Source organism: Thunnus thynnus, chromosome 22 (genome assembly GCF_963924715.1).
Source record: "Thunnus thynnus chromosome 22, fThuThy2.1, whole genome shotgun sequence".
Lineage (NCBI taxonomy): Eukaryota > Metazoa > Chordata > Actinopteri > Scombriformes > Scombridae > Thunnus > Thunnus thynnus.
Window position 1 is genome coordinate 23,659,973 of NC_089538.1, and position 17,472 is coordinate 23,677,444.

The 17,472-nt window shown below is 37.2% G+C and overlaps 4 protein-coding genes across 4 annotated transcripts in view; 2 read left to right on the plus strand and 2 right to left on the minus strand.

Annotated features, from left to right (window-relative positions):
* The window catches only part of LOC137174193 (zinc finger protein 850-like), a 343,824-nt gene that overhangs the window by 287,140 nt on the left and 39,212 nt on the right, over positions 1–17,472 (plus strand). The window lies entirely within an intron of this gene.
* Positions 1–17,472, plus strand: part of LOC137174194 (butyrophilin subfamily 3 member A2-like) — a 74,950-nt gene that overhangs the window by 33,464 nt on the left and 24,014 nt on the right. The gene's annotated exons all lie outside the window — the stretch shown is intronic.
* On the minus strand, positions 940–7,436 carry LOC137174214 (ladderlectin-like). The gene is made up of 7 exons (XM_067579391.1): positions 7,412–7,436; positions 7,200–7,294; positions 7,048–7,098; positions 6,590–6,699; positions 5,692–5,826; positions 5,344–5,452; positions 940–1,356 (listed from the first exon to the last, which is right to left on the minus strand). Exons 2-7 carry the CDS (start codon positions 7,258–7,260, stop codon positions 1,289–1,291), a joined length of 534 nt encoding a protein of 177 aa, XP_067435492.1. The 5' UTR covers positions 7,261–7,294; positions 7,412–7,436; the 3' UTR covers positions 940–1,288.
* On the minus strand, positions 10,864–14,900 carry LOC137174213 (type-2 ice-structuring protein-like). Its single transcript, XM_067579390.1, has 7 exons — positions 14,741–14,900; positions 14,565–14,657; positions 13,702–13,755; positions 13,475–13,572; positions 12,451–12,606; positions 12,249–12,348; positions 10,864–11,840 (listed from the first exon to the last, which is right to left on the minus strand). The coding sequence occupies exons 2-7, from the start codon at positions 14,617–14,619 to the stop codon at positions 11,764–11,766; spliced, it is 540 nt and encodes a 179-aa protein (XP_067435491.1). The 5' UTR covers positions 14,620–14,657; positions 14,741–14,900; the 3' UTR covers positions 10,864–11,763.

The following is a 17,472-nucleotide window of genomic DNA, read 5'->3' on the forward strand; positions in this document are numbered from 1 at the left end:
TGATTACAGCAAGAAAAACAGGTTTCACTGTTCATTTGAGATCCTGACTGTTGTTTTAAGACTTGAAGAGTGAGAAAACGAAAAACTTCCTTTGTTTCAATTTTCAGAGCTGCAGGATGCCTCATCAGAGGATTTGCCCGGTCTCTCTGTCTGGACAGAGCTCCTGACTGTCGTTTTAAGACACACTTGAAAAATTGTGAACCTGTCCTTTAAAGAACTTAAACAGCACTGTCTTTGCACTTGTAACTCTTGATAAACCAAAAGGTGACATGCTGTCACTTTAGGGACCATTTTCTTTAATAGAAAGTAGTTCTAATGAAAATTACTCGCAGTGAGGTCGGTGGAGTAACAGACTTTAGATGCAAGAATATTTTCTTTTTCTTTTCCTTAATTGGTGAATGCCACAAATTATCTTTAATCACTCACACGTGTCACTGAAGAACATTTTCAACTTAATTCCTTTTACCTCCATTGGTGTTGGGAGTCATAAATATCATATATTTTATTCTTACAGATTTTTTTGAGCTATTGGTAATTTGCTTATCATTATTTTTAAACTATACTTAACATAGTTTAATATACTATATATTAAGTTTTAATATGTATATTGCAGAATAACCACACATCATCTGCCAATTCAGCTGGTTCTAAATAAACATCCTGGATTTAACTTCAACATCTCTGGTTGAGTTCTTACTGGACACAGTAGCAGCAGGCCAGTTCCTAGTTAATCAGTTCAAGTAGTATTTTTCAGTACCAAATTTTTAAAAAAAAATGTATTTTAGGTTTAATTAACTTGAAATTATAAAACATACATATTTAAGTAAAGTTAAGGACAAAATTAGTTAATTCCACTAAATCTCTGAATGATATTTTACAGTGTAGATGTTGATCTGACTGTGATACCCATAATAATTGTTCCATTTAAAATAGAATTACAAACCAGCTTGTTTCATGCTTGCGTCTTTAATTTGCACAATATGAGACAGAACAGTTCAATCTCCAGAATAAGAAAAAGCATTCTTTTCATAACACATTCAGTTTGGCACAAGACCTAAAAGACAATCCAGCTCCCGTTTGTGTCACTTGTTGCTTCCTTCCTTAAGTAGCTTTACAGTGATAGCAAGATAGAAAGAAAGATGAAAAATGATTTATAAAGCTGTTAGGTTATATATGAGACTGATGATAAAATGACACATTAACTTGTGACAATAAACACAAACACATATCCACTAATATTTGTGCTTTTCACAGGTATTTCATGCCTCTCTTATCTGCTCAGGAATCATCAGATTTTCTTGGCACAGACAGATGGCAGGTGAGCATCACACCATACATCATCCCAGCAATTGTCATCTGCAATTGTTAAAAAAAGAGGACGTCAGCATGATTGTCAATCATATCATGTAATATTTTAATGCAGATCCAGATTAGATTATAATTTTAAAGGGGAACACAGACTATTTTCCACATCAAAGTCTGTTTCCAGGTTGATGAAAAAAGTCATATAAGCCTTTTGTGGCTCCAGAGGGAGCTGTGTGACATCTGATAAATTGTCTGTTGGGGCTGAATACTACAAGTGTGGGGGTGTGTAGTTAGAAAGAAGTGAGGTTACCAGACCCATGTAGCTGCTCCTCATCTCTGCAAGAGGCTAGCAGCTCCAGGCTACATTAGATTAACTACTAGGATAACACACCTGAAAGGTATAATATGTAACTTTTCTGCATTAAAATGTCTAAAAATGACTAGACCTATGTTATATATTTTGTTAAGTTCTGTACGTATGTAATCCCAAATGTTTCCAACAATATTCAAACCCAGACAATTCTGTGATTTGTAATGATCTGTTTCATTTGGTCACCTGTTAATGATGTAATTTCCCCTTTGTGCATGGGTCAGTGTTGTGGTTGTCCACAAGAAACTGTCACAAATTGACTTTTTACTCAGTTTTAAGGCACATTTTTATGATACACTTTTTAGATCTTGGTCGTTTTTAACTAAAGCTTTTAACCGGATGAAGGATTTTAATCATTGGACGTCTGGATCTTAAGTTATCAGAGAAGCAAGCTGAGAAAACATTATCAGCAGCTTGGCTCGCAGAAGTCCTGGGCCTGTTGAACAGCATCAGAGAAACACTGATTTTTAATATGAAACTGCTTTATTCAGTGTTTTTACTGGCTTTAATCACTGGATCCATTTGTTCTGGAGAGGAGGAGACCTCTGCAGATAATTCGACTCCCGGTAAAAAAAACATTCTGAATGATGAACACTGAAAGAATCCTAACTGGGACAAGCTGACTGCAAGACAGCAATGGTGGTGGTATAATAATGAAGACAACAACTCCCATGATCCCACGCTACTTCACGCCATCATCAAACTCCGTCTTTTGTTATTGTTCTGATTGAGTGGCAGAAATTACATATTGTGCATTGGACCTACAATTGAACTGTCAACGGATGAGTTGCATAGTGGGTGATGTAGGCGCCAGAATATTAAAAGGAAGATTTGATATATTTGGATCTCTTTTAGCTCATTGGTTAATTTTCCAAGAGTCCACATTAAAAACATTTAAGCATACAATAATTCATAAATAATTCAACACATAATTGTTGACACACACATATTATATACATACATACATCGTTACACACATATAACCTACATACATTGGCAAAAGGAGATAGAATATGTGGAATAAAAAAGACAATATTGCTGTTCCTGCTGCATCAATTTTGTCCATCGTGAGCCTGCCAGTGTTTATACGAGTGCAATGAAATTGTATTGACAAATGGAGAAGTTTGTGCTTTCTGATTGCTTTCTAATTGAACATGTAATTGCTAATGTGCCTTCCTGCTCTCTGGTTTAAACAGGACAATCTTAAAGTCCTTTCAAAATTCTTAGAAACTACTAGTTTCAAACTAGTGATTTACTAAATCAGGTTGCACCTTAAGTTTTAATGTTTTAATCTAAACACTTTAGTAATCAGTGGCGGCTCATTAATGCAGAGCATCACCCTGTTCCAATTATCCAGAGAAGAAAGACTCATGTTAAACATGACTTAAATATATATTACAAAATAACTATGAAATAAAAATGTTTATTCTTACTCTGTGTCTCGTAGAATTATGAAACATTTGTTTCAAATTGTATTTGGTTGATTTCTGTTTGAATACAGCCTGTATACTTCCTGTGTGAGGGGCTCCAGCCAAATGAGTGTGTATGTAAATCCTTCAACTTTTGGCAAGCAGATGACCTGAGGCTGCTATCTGATTGGTTGTTTCAGAATTTTGATGAGATACAGTTATAATTTGCAAAAATTAAGCACATCCTTTCTATGAAAGATGCAGAAAAACTAGTCCACGTATTTGTTACTTCTAGGCTGCATTATTGTAATTCCTTATTATCAGGCTGCTCTAAAATGTCTCTAAAGACTCTCCAGCTGGTCCAGAATGCAGCTGCACGTATACTGACAAAAACTAGAAAAAGAGATCATATTTCTCCCATTTTAGCTTTGCTGCACTGGCTTCCTGTAAAATCTAGAATTGAATTTTTGAAATTGAATCATATTTATTTTAAAGAGCTCATAATACCGTATTATCCCACTAGAACACTGCACTCCCAGTATGCAGCTTACTGGTGGTTCCTACAGTCTCCAAAAGTAGAATGGGAGACAAAGCCTTCAGCTATCAGGCTCCTCTCCTGTGGAACCATCTTCCAGATTCGGTCTGGGGGGGCAGACACCCTCTCTATGTTTAAGAGTAGGCTTAAAACTTTCCTTTTTGATAAAGCTTATAGTTAGGGCCGACCAAGCTCACCTTGGACCAGCCCTTAGTTATACTCCTATAGGCCTAGACTGCCGGGGGGCTTCCCATGATGCACTGAGCTCCTCTCTCCTCGTCCTCCTCCTCTTCATCTAAATGCATTCATTTGCCATTAATGCACATTACAAACTTGGCTTCCTCCCCGGATTTTTTTGTGCTTTCTCATCTCGCAGGAAACCCCGGGATCCGGGCCGAGTCCTGTTGGTGTCCTTCCCCACCTGTTGCTGCTGTTTGTTATCGCTAGTCACATCTTTATTATTATTATTATTATTATTATCATTATTATTATTATTGTTATTATTGTTGTTATTCTGCTGCTCTGTGTCTCAACCCCCCCTTTCTCAACCCAATCGGTCAAAGCAGATGGCACCCACCTAGAGCTGGGTTCTGCTTGAGGTTTCTTCCCCTTAAAGGGGAGTTTTTCCTTACCACAAATTTTAACATCCTATGTTTTGTCATTCACTTGTAAAGCACTTTGAATTGCATTTGATTTGTTTGAAAGGTGCTATATACATTAAGTTTGACTGATTGGTTGATTTGTTGATTGATTGATTGATAATTGCTACTGTAACAGTATTGAATTGTCAATTTTTGCTGAGCTAAGCAGTAGTGTTTCAGCACACCCTACTTGTTATACATGGTTTTGGCACACTTGTCAAATGGCTCTTAACAATTACTGTACTTAAGTCACAGTAAAGTCATTTCAGTGTTTGGTGGTTAATTTTGATCTTCACATAAAAATAATTGTTTTAGGAGCAAGAAAATAAAAATTATCCTTTGTGAATGTAGGCATGACTCTGTTTTATTTCAATTTGTATACCAGAAAAATATGTGTGTTTTAGAATCAGTTATATTTATGCAGTTTACAGTGACAGGGAAAACTCCCATTATGCTAAGCTAACTGACGTTATTTGTAATTTAGCCTAATGTTATTGGCAATTCAGGTAATTTGAGGTATATATATTGCGTTTTTTTTCTGTGAAATGTGAAGTGTCAGGTCAGATATGTCAACCATATTCCATATTTTCCTCTTTCCCTCTTCAATCCAAATGGCTCAGATATTATCAGATATTAACATACTAATGTTAGCTTTGTCAGTTGGTTCAGTCAGCTAGCTTACACCTGGCAGTTAATAGCTGTAAATTTTTTGTAACAACTCATCTCTACTACTAATACTACTACTTTATCAGTTCTAATTTAGTGATGCGTAAATTTCCACTTAGTAAACACTTACATTATAACAGGGTTAAGTTTGAACTTAAAAACAGCTGCTGCAACCAGCGCCAGGGTTTTAGTATTTTCTATCATTTTAAGATTTCCTTTTGTGACTTAGAAAATTAGCATTTTTATTGGTAGCCTATAAACACAGGTTTTCCAGCAACATCATCAATGAAATGTTCATGCAGGCAGATTTTCAGTTCAGTTTCTCATGAAGTCACCTTGTTTTTGTCATGCATCCTTTATTATCTACACAACTTGTACATAATTCTCTCATGCAAAGTAATATATTTTATGATTTACCTCCATAGTTCATCTGAATACAGTCCTGGTTAAAGTAGTTATTAGGTTCTCCTCTGCACCAGTATGAGAAGGCGAAAGGTGTGCCATCACTCCAGAGCCAAACACGCTCCTAGAAGATAGAATAGAAGACAATTGATGCAAATAAATAAAGATAATCTAAATGTAAACACCACTCTAAATACCAAAAGGTTTGATATTCTCATTACAAAGTCTATTTACTTGATATTTCCAAAGCTTTTAGCCACATCTCGGGCCTTCCTCAGACAATGGGTGTCAAAGTACAATTTCAAAAGTCAAGAATGAACTTTCAAGCTCATAAGACATCTTTTGTTATTATACATGACATACCCCTTGGCTGTCAGAGCCTCCAATCCATGTCTGAGGAGACCCATGAGTTCTATCTGATATTATCCTCTTAATCTCGTTGTACTCCCGAGTTCCATGAATCGATGCAAGGTGTGCACCCTTGGACTGGCAGTTTTTCTACAGTGGAGATAAACAGAGAACAGAGTAGAGATGTGAATAGGAAGGTGCTGCTAATCTTTCTTTAAAGAATATCCTCAATATCACTGAACACAGAAATACAAGACTCTACTGGTGTTATAACAATATGATAGGTCTATGTTGTGACCACCAGCTTCAATTATTTCAACTCTGTTACTGAGAAATCATGTTTTTGTCATTTTGGTGCACAGCTAAAAATATGGCAATACCCATGAGCCTCAGCTGCTGTTGCTATGGAGAAGAAGCCAGTCAGAGGAGAGAATCAGAGCGTTAATTTAAACGCTTTATTGTCGAAGTTGTAAACAAAACGTGACGCCACAGTTGCTGAATTCACTCAAAAGTGACCTAGAAAAAAAAATGAGCCAATTTACATTGCAGATTGTAAAATGAGTTTTCCTGACACTGTAATGTTTAGCTTCCTCCCACTGTTAGAGGCACATGTGACTGAATATCAGGCTCTGTGATTGGATGCACCTTGGGAGATGTAATTAGCTTCTACCCTGAATTTTTGCAGTTTTGTACCTTTGATTTTTTTTCTATCAAATTACCAGATATTATTTAATGCAGTTGTTAATTTTCTACTAATGATTCAACTGGAAGAATCTAATCTGTAGAAATGTTCCAACTGTTAGTTACCTAACGTTGTCTATGGGGAAAATGAACTGGGTGTGCCCAAAATAGCTCCTCACACTTTGCAACTTGATAAAAGTGTTCTTCAGTGAATACAAATCGTCTCGATTACCTCAGCTTGAGCCCAGGTCAAGGTTCGAGGAACGTAGAGGAAACAGCGGCCGTTGTACTCAGTCCAGTGGGAGGGACAGGATGTTGACCTCTTGTCAACACGATGCTCCTCTGAACACAAATGGTGGAGAAAAGTGGGTAACACTGAGTTTCCAGACAGAGTGTGATGCACTTTAACCCTTACATTCTGACAGTAGCTGCCCTACATCATGTTTGAATTGTGATTTTTGATATTTCGAATAAAAATTCAACCCAAAATATCCTATATGTACAAATATGTGTATCAGCTGCACAAAAAAAAAGTATATTTAGGGTGATGTTAGGGAAAGTCGTGAAAAATTCTGACTTCAAGAAAGGTTTTTATGGTGTTTTTACTGCTCAAATGTAAACATGGGTCAAATTTGACCCGTAATGGTTGATATTAAGCTAATATTGATCTGAATAAATAAATGTATTCACCTTCTTGAATTTTTGCCACTGCCTCGTGCTCTTTCTCTGCTTCTTGAAGAGCTGGACAGTTAAACATGTCAGTTAGAGGTTATTATTATTATTTTCATTATTATTTATTGAGGTCTAAAGACAAAAACACACAAATTCAGTCAGATACTCACCAGCAGCTCCAGCCAGAGCCATCATGGAACAAACGAGTACAGACACGGTCAGCAACTTCATGTTGGAGATGATGCAGACCTTATATGATGCTTTCCTTCAATAAGTATAGAGACAGACATGTTAGTGATATTTAAAGCAGATAAACTGTAGTGAATGATGAGAGAGAACCAAATAGAAGAAAAGAGCATGAAGAGAGAGAAGCAAAGCAAACCTGCTTTTGGATAATTTTCTGCCTCCTGAATGTAGATGCTGAACAAGAGAAGGACCAGCTCTTATATACAGAGAATTATCTGTCTGAGCGTCACACAATTTGTTTAAATACATCAACTTGCTCCATCCCACTTGATGGTGTATTATTGGACAGATGTCTAATATATAAAAGACATCTAAATGGTTACTAGATTTTATGGTGTTTAAATAGCATCACTCATGTTTACTGATCATTCTTGACAATGGGAGACAATCTGTCACCTGCAAGCTATAAACAGTTCTGATGAATTTTGACCATGTTTAATATTGAAATTATAAAAATTTACAGTGCTGTGAAAAAGTATTTGTCCCTGTCCTGACCAACACCAACATAGCCCATGTGAAAGTATAACTGCACACCACCTATCCAGTCATCCTGTGCTGCCACTGGATAGGTGGTGTCTGGTAACTGGATAGGTGGTGTACACTTTGAGTAGAGTTTTGAATTAAGGGCCTCTCCATAAATTTCTACTACAATGGAGAGCATGTTTCACATTTACTCAGCAAAAGGGGAAAGGGAGTGTGTTTATAAGATTCTTCACTACTTTAAACATGCAGACAGAAGAAGCCAGAGATTGAACCGCCACGCACTCCGTGATTGGTAGATGACCAGTTCTACGTCCTGGGCCACAGCTGTCACCTTAACCACCTCCAACAAAGAGCAGATCTGACTCACAGTTTAAAGGATATGTTCACAATTTTTCAAGTCAGGTATAAGTACCTCAAATTTGTACCTTAAGTGCAGAACCTGTACCTGTGTGGACACCACCATACACCACTGGTTAAATTGAAAGTTTAATGGTTACACTCTATTTCACAGGTCCCATAATTTTATATATATACAGGTTTCCTGGGTAATTTGCAGGTATGTAACTTGTATGTAACACTTTGTTGCAATTTGATACAAATTATAAGAAAAATAGAAAAAGAAAAGTTTGGTTTATATGCGGATCTATATGTTGTTTTTAATTTGCAAAAATTTTTTATTCTTAACAATTTCTTGACAGACTGTAAAAACTTACTTTTCAGTGTGTAGTTTTGTGTGTCAAACAATATATCAGTACATTAAGTTGTTTCTTAATAAAACTATAATGAATCAGCATCTATGAACAATTTTGGTCACACTTTACTTTACTGTGCTTCTAATTTACAGGAAATTTCTTCAACAATTTCCTAAAAGTAACCTCTGTGTAACTGTTCAAAACTAAGATATAATCTAAAATCTTGTTTGACGCACCAAATGACACTGAAAACTGAGTATTTTCTGTCTGTTAAAGAATTGTCAACAGTCTAATTTATTAAGAATTTTTGCAAATCAACAACAATGAATCCAAATATAAGCATGGGCACTACCAACATAAGACTTTTTTCAGTTTTTTTTCTTTTAATTTGTAACAAATTGTACCACCTTTCTGTAAATTACCCTAAAATTACCCATTACATATCAGGAAATTACTTAGAAAATGTCCAGGAAATTTGTATAAATCAATTAATATCAATTTAATTAATATACTTATAAACTATACATATCAATTTATATAAATATCACATATGAATTAAGTTCCTTTTTTTACAATTGAAATGTATTTACTTAGTATTGTTCCTTGGACATGACCCTGCCAGTACATGGTGTATTATGATGGTATAATTCTTATTTGATTGTTTTGGATCTGTGCCAGTTTTAGTAAGAATTTCTAAAGAAGGGAGTAGGCCTTAGATAAATATAAAGACACCATCCATGATGAATATGATTTGTACCTTTATGTATCCGGGATGGATTTTATTGCACAAGTGTGCATTGGACTGGTCACAATAAAATGTGCAGTTTTATCTTGAAAAAAATACACCCATTAGGCACTGAGCTATGTATTTCACATGACTAGGGATACAGATAGGCATTTTTTTGGGTGGGAGGGCAGAAAACATGTCAGTATCTGGTGTGACCTCCATTTGCCTCGTGCAATGCGACACATCTCCTGCGCACAGAGTTGATCAGGTTGTTGATTGTGGCCTTTGGAATGTTGGTCCACTCTTCTTCAATGGCTGTGCAAAGTTGCTGGATATTGGCAGAACACACTGTTGTACACGCTGATCCAGAGCATCCCAAACATGGATGACATGTCTGGCGAATATGCAGGCCATGCAAGAACTGGCATGTTTTTAGCCTCCAGGAATTGTGTACAGATCCTTGCAACACGGCGCCGTGCATTATCATGCTGCAACATGAGGTGATAGCTGTGGGTGAATGGCATGACAATGAGCCTCAGGATCTTGGATCTCGCTGACATCAGTAAACCGCTCACCACACAACACCATACACACTGTCTGCCATCTGCCCTGTACAGTGAAAACCAGGATTCATCCATGAAAAGAACAATTCTCCAAAGTGCCAGAAGTGCCATCAAAGGTGAGCATTTGCCCACTCAAGTCGGTTATGACGACAAACTGGTGAGGATGACCAGCATGCAAATGAGCTTTCCTGAGATGGTTTCTGACAGTTTGTGTAGAAATTCTCTGGTCATGCAAACCAACTGTTGCATCAGCTGTCCAGGTGGCTGGTCTCAGACGATCTCAACAGCTCTGGTGGACATTCCTGCAGTCAGCATGCCAAGTGCATGCTCCCTCAAAACTTGCAACATCTGTGGCATCGTGTTGTATGATAAAACTGCACATTTTAGAGTGGCCTTTTATTGTGACCAGCTCAACACACACTTGTGCAATAATCATGCTGTTTAATCAGCATCTTGATACGCCATACCTGTCAGGTGGATGGATTATCTTGGCAGAGAAGTGCTCACTAACACGGATCTTTTATTTCAACTCATGAAAATTGTGAGCAAAAAACAAAAGTGTGTTCCTCCTGTTGGCTTGATTATTTAAAGGTTCTGGATCGTTCCCTGATTTACAGCAGCTCTGGTACAAGTTAGAACAGATAATATTTGAGGATCTTATCGGGTAATTTCCGAGCATGACCATTCATCATTTTCATCAACGCCCTGATCAAATTACAGTTCACTCCATTCTTCTAATGCTTTTATAAAAACACTACACAGTTTTGCAAACAACATGGTTACGTTCACTGACTTTTCTCCCAGCCTCCTCCTTTTTTTGGAAGAGAGCTGTCTATGTGTTTCAGGTCTGCCACGCCCCTCTCTGCCTGCTTTGATTGCCCGCACCTGAACTGCGTCTGATCATCAGTGGAGCTGTATATCAACTCCCCTGGACCAGTGCTTCTTCCCATTTTGCCACTGAGCTGCTGGTTGGGCTGGTGCTGTCGAGTTTTTGCTGTCAGCAGTTTGATATAGCTCTGTGTAACTGGTAGATGATTTTCATGAAGCTTTGTAGTGGTTCTCTGCCTTTTAATTTTGCGTTCCTTTTTTTCTCCTGTTTTGTGGCTAGCCAGGGAGCGTAGCATTGTCTTTTTTTTCATTCTGTGGCCCAAGTGAGACTTTTCTTTTCTAGTTGGAGTGGGATTTTGTTTGTTGTTTTGGCCTTGGAGACCCTGACACCTAAGTTGCTTCCTTTTTTTTTTTTTTTTACTATATATACTATACTATATATGTCGGTTTATCTGTTAATAATCCTTTTTGTTAATAAATGGTTCTCCCTGTTACCCCTTTGCAATTGTTTTAATGGCCTTTTTCCCACCATTTTTACAAAGAGTTTTGGGTCACCTAATTATGTTACTCCTTGTGTTCCCTCCCGAGACATTAGAGGTCGTAACAACATGATAACATACATGGTATTTATTTACAGCTTGACCTTAAGGGTGAGTAACACATCCCACAAAATACTGTAATATTAAATCATTTTATTGGATAAATTCCATTAATTACACCCCAAATTTTAATAGTGTACAATAGTATTCAGTGTTACAGCTGGAACTCTTTGAGATGCAAACATGTAACACACAGGAAGATTTATGTGAAGTTTGGATGCTTATATGCATTAATGATATATATATATATATATATATAGAGAGAGAGAGAGAAGGTATCCACACTGTAGATAGATTTATTACAGACTCATAAACCACCTTTTTTTCAATGTCTGAGCATTTTATTCTTGCATACAGAAAGTCATGACAACAGGCAATCATTTCATACCACATCCAGTCTTCTCTTATAAAAGCCACAAGGCCGGAGAGACAATCCAACTCCTGTTTATGTCACTTGTCGCTTCGTTCCTTAAATTAGCATTACAGAGATAGAAGAGAAATACAGATGCCTTCACGTTATATATGAGACTGATGATACAAATTCTCATCCAGTTATGTTTTTACAGATACATAAAGTTTCTGTTTCAGGGCAGGAATCACATGAGGATTATGGCACAGATAGATGGGAGCTTAGCATCACAGTCCATGTCATCCAGGCATCCCGATTCCTGTTCTGTAAGACGAAAAAACACAGAAGTCAGTTAACGCCACACAGTGATGGAATGTAACAAAGTACTCAAGTACTAAACTTTATTACAATTTTAAGGTACCTTACTTGAGTATTTCCATTTTATGCTACTTTATACTTTTAGTCCACAACATTTATCTGACAGCCTTAGTTACTATTCAGATTAAAGTTTGACATAAAATAATGCAATGAGTTTATAAACTAGTCGTTCACAACCTTTTTGTCTTGTGACCTCTTCTATAAAACCAGTGTGTACTTTTTGGCCCCTTGTGAGGTTTCAGATGAGTTTTTAGCAGTTCCGTTCCCCTCTAAACTTGTCACATGGTTTCATTTAAATCACTTTTTAAAAAATACTCTACACCACATTATGCTCTCAAGGTTGAGTTGGTTTACCTTCAAAGGTAATTTGTAGACAGTGGTGCTTATGCTTTTCAGAACAGAAGTCATGAAACTGATTATAACCCATATAATCACTCCAGTACCAAGACGGATCCTATGAGACAAAACATAAAAGAATATTGACTGAATTAATATTAATTAATAGAATATTGCCTTTAAAAAATGTCCAGACCTGATTTAATAATGAATTATATACCTGTGCTGTATTAAAGCCTCCGACCCATACTTTTCCATGCTCATTACCGGCACTTTTCAGCACATCATGAATCTCGTGGGAGATCGAAGAGTCATACACAGATGCAAGGGTTCCACCTGGGTGGAGTGAATTCTGTGAATTGTGTCTGCAGTTTTCCTACAGCAGAGATAAACAGAGGAAAAAAAATAACCTCAGGACACCGAAAGAAGATGCTAATTAACCAAGTGTGCAAGTAAATACAGAGTTAACCAGTGGTGGAATGTAATGATATGCTTTTACTTAAGTGCTGTGCTGTACTTAAGTACAATTTTAAGGTACTTTACTTGAGTATTTCCATTGTATGCTACCTTATACTTCTACCTCACTACATTTCACCTGGAAATATTGGACTTTTCACTTAACTACATTTATCCAACAGCTTTAGTCACTAGTTATTTTTCAGATACAAATTTTACAAGAAAAAACCTATAGAATCCAACACACTGTTAGAGATTAAACCAGTATTTCCAAACTTTTTGTCTTGTGAGCAGCTCATTGTTTAGCTGTCCGGCTGAAACTTTACTTTAGTTTATTGTTTTTGGCCACAGCAAGCAGCTGTTTTCAGAGAAAAAGCTCTAAAAAGCCACTGTACACTACCTGCTCAGCGCCAAATAGCAAACAGACACAGTTAGCTGTAGACTAGCTGGTGAACATAGTGGAGCATTTAGCAGCCAAAGAGCCAGATATTTCCCTCAGGAGTTGGTAGAGAGCAAAAACAGAGCTAAAAGAGAGTGAATGTTGGACTTACATTCACCAGGTGAACAGAAACACGACACATAATGTTGCTACGAAACAACTTAAAAGTATGATGATATGTAAGGTGATGATGTGTCAGCTTTGTGTTCACAACTTGTTTCCGCTGCACTGAAGCGGCCAAACATATCACTTCATGCAGGTTTAAATGTAAATGATCTACTTCTTCTGCCACTGGAGTTAACTTGATGTAGAAATATTCTGCTCTGATTAAGGTATTAATTCTGATTACCTCAGCTTCAGCCCAGGTCATATTTGTCGGAACGTAGAGGAGACATTGAGTGCTGGACATAGTCCAACCATCAGGACAAGAAAAAAAGAAGCCCGGCTCTGGAGACAAATACAGGAAAAAGGGTCACATTGAGTGTCCAGGGGGGTTGCAAGAATAGATGCAAGTTTTAAAATCAAAGTGGACTTCAGTATAAATAAATAAATAAATAAATATATATATTCACTGACCTGATATCGGAGGTAGTGAGACTGGGATAGGTGACAACATGTCTATGGGATATGCTGGAGAATTTAACAAAGCAGTAAGGTTAATAACATTGTATTTATATTGAAACAGGAATCAATACACATCTGAAGAAATATACTGTACACTCATGTTCTACAATCATTTGCTCAGTCCCAGGTTCATCCTTTTCTTCTGGATGAGCTGCATGGACAGTTTAACACAGCAGTGAGCAGCAGTGGAAGAAGTAACCTGATCCTTTACTTAATGGACAGTTTGAGGACTACACTTATATGCATTCTGCACTTCAGTTTTTGTACAGATTAAACAATTGAGACATTACATGTTTATTAATAATTAAAATTAGTAATCTTTAGAGGTGCTGTGGTGGATTTTGTTGATCTGTGTGTGGACAGAGCCAGGCAACTATTTCCTTCCTGTTTCCAGTCTTTGTGCTAAGCTAAGCATTCCTTCTAATCATTACTCCCGTTGTAATGTAGGTGATGGGAGACAAAATTCACAGTCCTTGTTTTGTGCAAAAATGTATTTAAAAGTTTATCTGAATCTTATGAGGCCTCTGTGGATATCTGCCACATTTACCGTCTTTTTAGCATCAAATTCCCTCTTTGTGTTTCCTCGGACAGTGTTTCCCTGTTGAGTTGCGGTGGAAGTATAGTAACAAAAAGAAGGACTTTGGCACTAAAAAGACTGTAACGTTGAAAGATATCTACTTGGTTTGACTCATTTGGATGCTGAAGCTTCATATTAGTGTCAGATAAACTTTTAAATACATTTTTGCACAGAGGGTGGACTGTGGATTATGGTCCCATCACTTACATTGTAAGTGCATCATGCATTATCTACTCACCAGCAGATGGGGTCAGAGCCATCATGGCACAAAGGAAGAGAAACACAGTCAACATCTTAATGGTGCAGATGTTACAGATGAAGATTTCCTTCACTAAAGAGAGAAATACATGTTAGAAATACTTCTGCAGTGAAAGGTAGAAAATAAAGAAGACAATAGTGGAGTTTGTGGCAAACCTGCTGAGTTATCTTCTGTTCTTGTCAGTGTCAGCTTGTAGCTTCGGCCTCTCTGTGTAGAAGTGCTGAATGACTGCTGACGAAAGCAAAACCAGCTCTTAAATACACTTGCATTTACCTGTAACTCATTTCAGGTGACTGGCAGTGACAGTAATGCAAACATAAATTTGATCTATGTTCCAAATCTAACAAAGGCTGCCATAAAGGCTTACAGCTCAATACTCTTGTTTTGTTTTAATCAGTTGAGAAACAGACACCAGATGTGTTGTACGAATAAAACTATTCAATTATATCTACAGTCCAGACAGTATTTGGATAGTTTTGTTTTTTCACCCTTTTCAGGCTCTGTGCTTCAGCACATTTAATTATAAATAAATAACGGATTCTACATTAAAGTGCCAAGTCTCAGCTTTAATTTGGGTTGGTTTACATCAATATAGAAAGACCTGTGTGGGAGATCTACTGTAGCCCTTTTAACACATTATGCCCAAAGTATAAAGGTAACATTTTCTGCACATTTTCAGGCCACTACTGTGCATATTCAGTGGGCTGCACATCCAGAGACAAACTCAGAAGGTAGGAATTGTTTGGGCTCATGCGCTAGACAAGCAATCTTTGAGTCCAGTATCCAGTTCTCCTCAATACACCCATTAAACAAACAATATTTGTAGGATTTCACTTCTTATATCCTCACCAATTGAATATATTCCACCTCCTCACCTCCACATTTTCCTCTTTCCATCATTTTGATAGAGGTTGATTTTTGTGTCATCAGTCCATTGAACTTAATTCCAGAGCTCTACCACTTTCTTTGTGTATGTTTTGTAACCTGGCTGTCCTGTTTTTGAGGCGGTTTGAATCTTGTGCTGAATCCTCTGATGTTATGGGTCATTATGTTTATTCTTGATTGTTAACAAGGAAACATGTATGCCTACATCCTGGAGAGCATTCTTGACTTGACCCTGAAACTTTGGGTACTACGTGATTTAAGGGTTATATCTCCCACACAGTTCCTTGTATATTGTGTAAACCAAGCTGAGGCTTTAATGTAGTGTAAATTACTTTATTTCAAGAGCGTAACATTTCCAAATTTCCACATACTTACTGTTAACTATAGATGTTATGTAACTTTTTAAAAGTCAGTAAAAATGACTAACTTTTCCTTTTTGTTGATATATGTCATGTGGTGGTGTTGACCCAACACACCCTGATTTTGCTTCGCAAGCTGCAGCAGCAGGATATGCACACACACACACACACACACACACACACACACTTGCAGGGAAATGACAGCTATTTTTTTAAACCTACAACTAAGCCAAAGTAAACAAGTAGACCAATTCTGTCGAAGAGGCAGAGTTATTTCCAGCAAGTCAGACATTTTAAAATGTTGATACCTGATGCATGTTATGAAAGACATACATAGATACACAGTTTATCAGTCACATCTGAATATGGAGGAACACTGACTTGTTAGATGAAATCTAAGTTTTGGATAACTGTGGGGCTGTGGGAGGAGGCTCTATTACATTAGTCTAAAACTGCACCTAACGCCTCAGCAAATAACCAGGTATCCATGGAGGGTTGAATCAAGGGCAACTAGACTTGATTATAGATACTTGAAGATGTTTTGCCTCTCATTCATGGGGCTTCTTCAGTTCTAGCTGACTGGTAGGGAGTCTCAGGTATTTAAACTCTGTGGGGTTGTTATCAAGGTCATTGATACCACTTGGTTTGTTAGTTCTCCTGGCTGTTGTAACAGTCATTTATAGTCATTGGAGTCACCTGAGGTCAAGTGTAAAAAACAGTCGTTGGAGTTGTCAGGAGGCCAAATGTGAATGGTTGTTAAGTCTCTAGGACAGCATTGTAGGTGGGTGATAAGTGGTTAAACAGATGGTTTCTCCACTTTGACATAGATGACCTCCTTCACTCTTGTTTCAAACCATTTGTCCTCCCTATCCGAAATATGCATGTTGTTGTCCTCGAAAGGGTGTCCCTTATCTTTCAGGTGTAGGTAAACTGCTGAGTCTTGACCTGAGGAGTTGGCCCTCTTGTGTTGAGCTATGTGTTTGGTTATCGGTTGTTTACATTCCCTGATATACAAGTCTGTGCATCCCTTACTGCACTGGACTGCACACATTAGATAGCTTTTCTTGTGTTTGGGTGTGCGTTTTTTCGGGAGGACCAGTTTCTTCGTTGCCTTGGCATCCCTATGGGCCTCAATATTTGATTAAAAACTGTGAGTTACTCAGAGGATTCTCATGATAGGATGATGTTTGCTAAGTATACTGTCACAGACATGTTAACAAAACAATGAACGGTTGATCTAGTTCTTGAGAACTTCACAGAAACTGGTATTACAGAGAATACATTGGTAAGGCTACAGTAAATATTTGAAGTTTAATGAAGCCTCAGTAATCAAGAATTTTATATTGACAATGGATCAAATCCAAGACCGGATTAGCAATATGGCAAAGCAGGCAACTGTGTAAGGCCCTCAGAGTGCCAAATGCTTTGTAGTAATTTGATTAAGAGTCCTGAGTTTTTACTTATAACATATTTTTTACTTGCTTTTTCTACTTATTCTTTAAGTAAAACAGGTTTGGATCAATTAGACGAAATTGTGAGAAAGTTTTTTTCAGATGTTAAAACTTTACTCTGTTTTAATAATATATTGCTGATAAAATAATATCAACACTACGATGCACTTATTAGCTTTTTTCAAGCAATTT

Bases quoted from the DNA above. Each gene is read 5' to 3' on its own strand.
- LOC137174214 (XM_067579391.1), bottom strand. From the start codon at position 7,260: ATGAAGTTGCTGACCGTGTCTGTACTCGTTTGTTCCATGATGGCTCTG. The intron at 7,099-7,199 runs GTGAGTATCTGA...TTAACTGTCCAG, and splicing joins GGCTCTGGCTGGAGCTGCTG to CTCTTCAAGAAGCAGAGAAA. The intron at 6,700-7,047 runs GTGAATACATTT...ATTTGTGTTCAG, and splicing joins AGTGGCAAAAATTCAAGAAG to AGGAGCATCGTGTTGACAAG.
- LOC137174213 (XM_067579390.1), bottom strand. From the start codon at position 14,619: ATGTTGACTGTGTTTCTCTTCCTTTGTGCCATGATGGCTCTGACCCCA. The intron at 12,607-13,474 runs GTAATCAGAATT...TCTCTGCTGTAG, and splicing joins TGACCTGGGCTGAAGCTGAG to GAAAACTGCAGACACAATTC. The intron at 11,841-12,248 runs GTAAACCAACTC...TTCGTCTTACAG, and splicing joins TCTACAAATTACCTTTGAAG to AACAGGAATCGGGATGCCTG.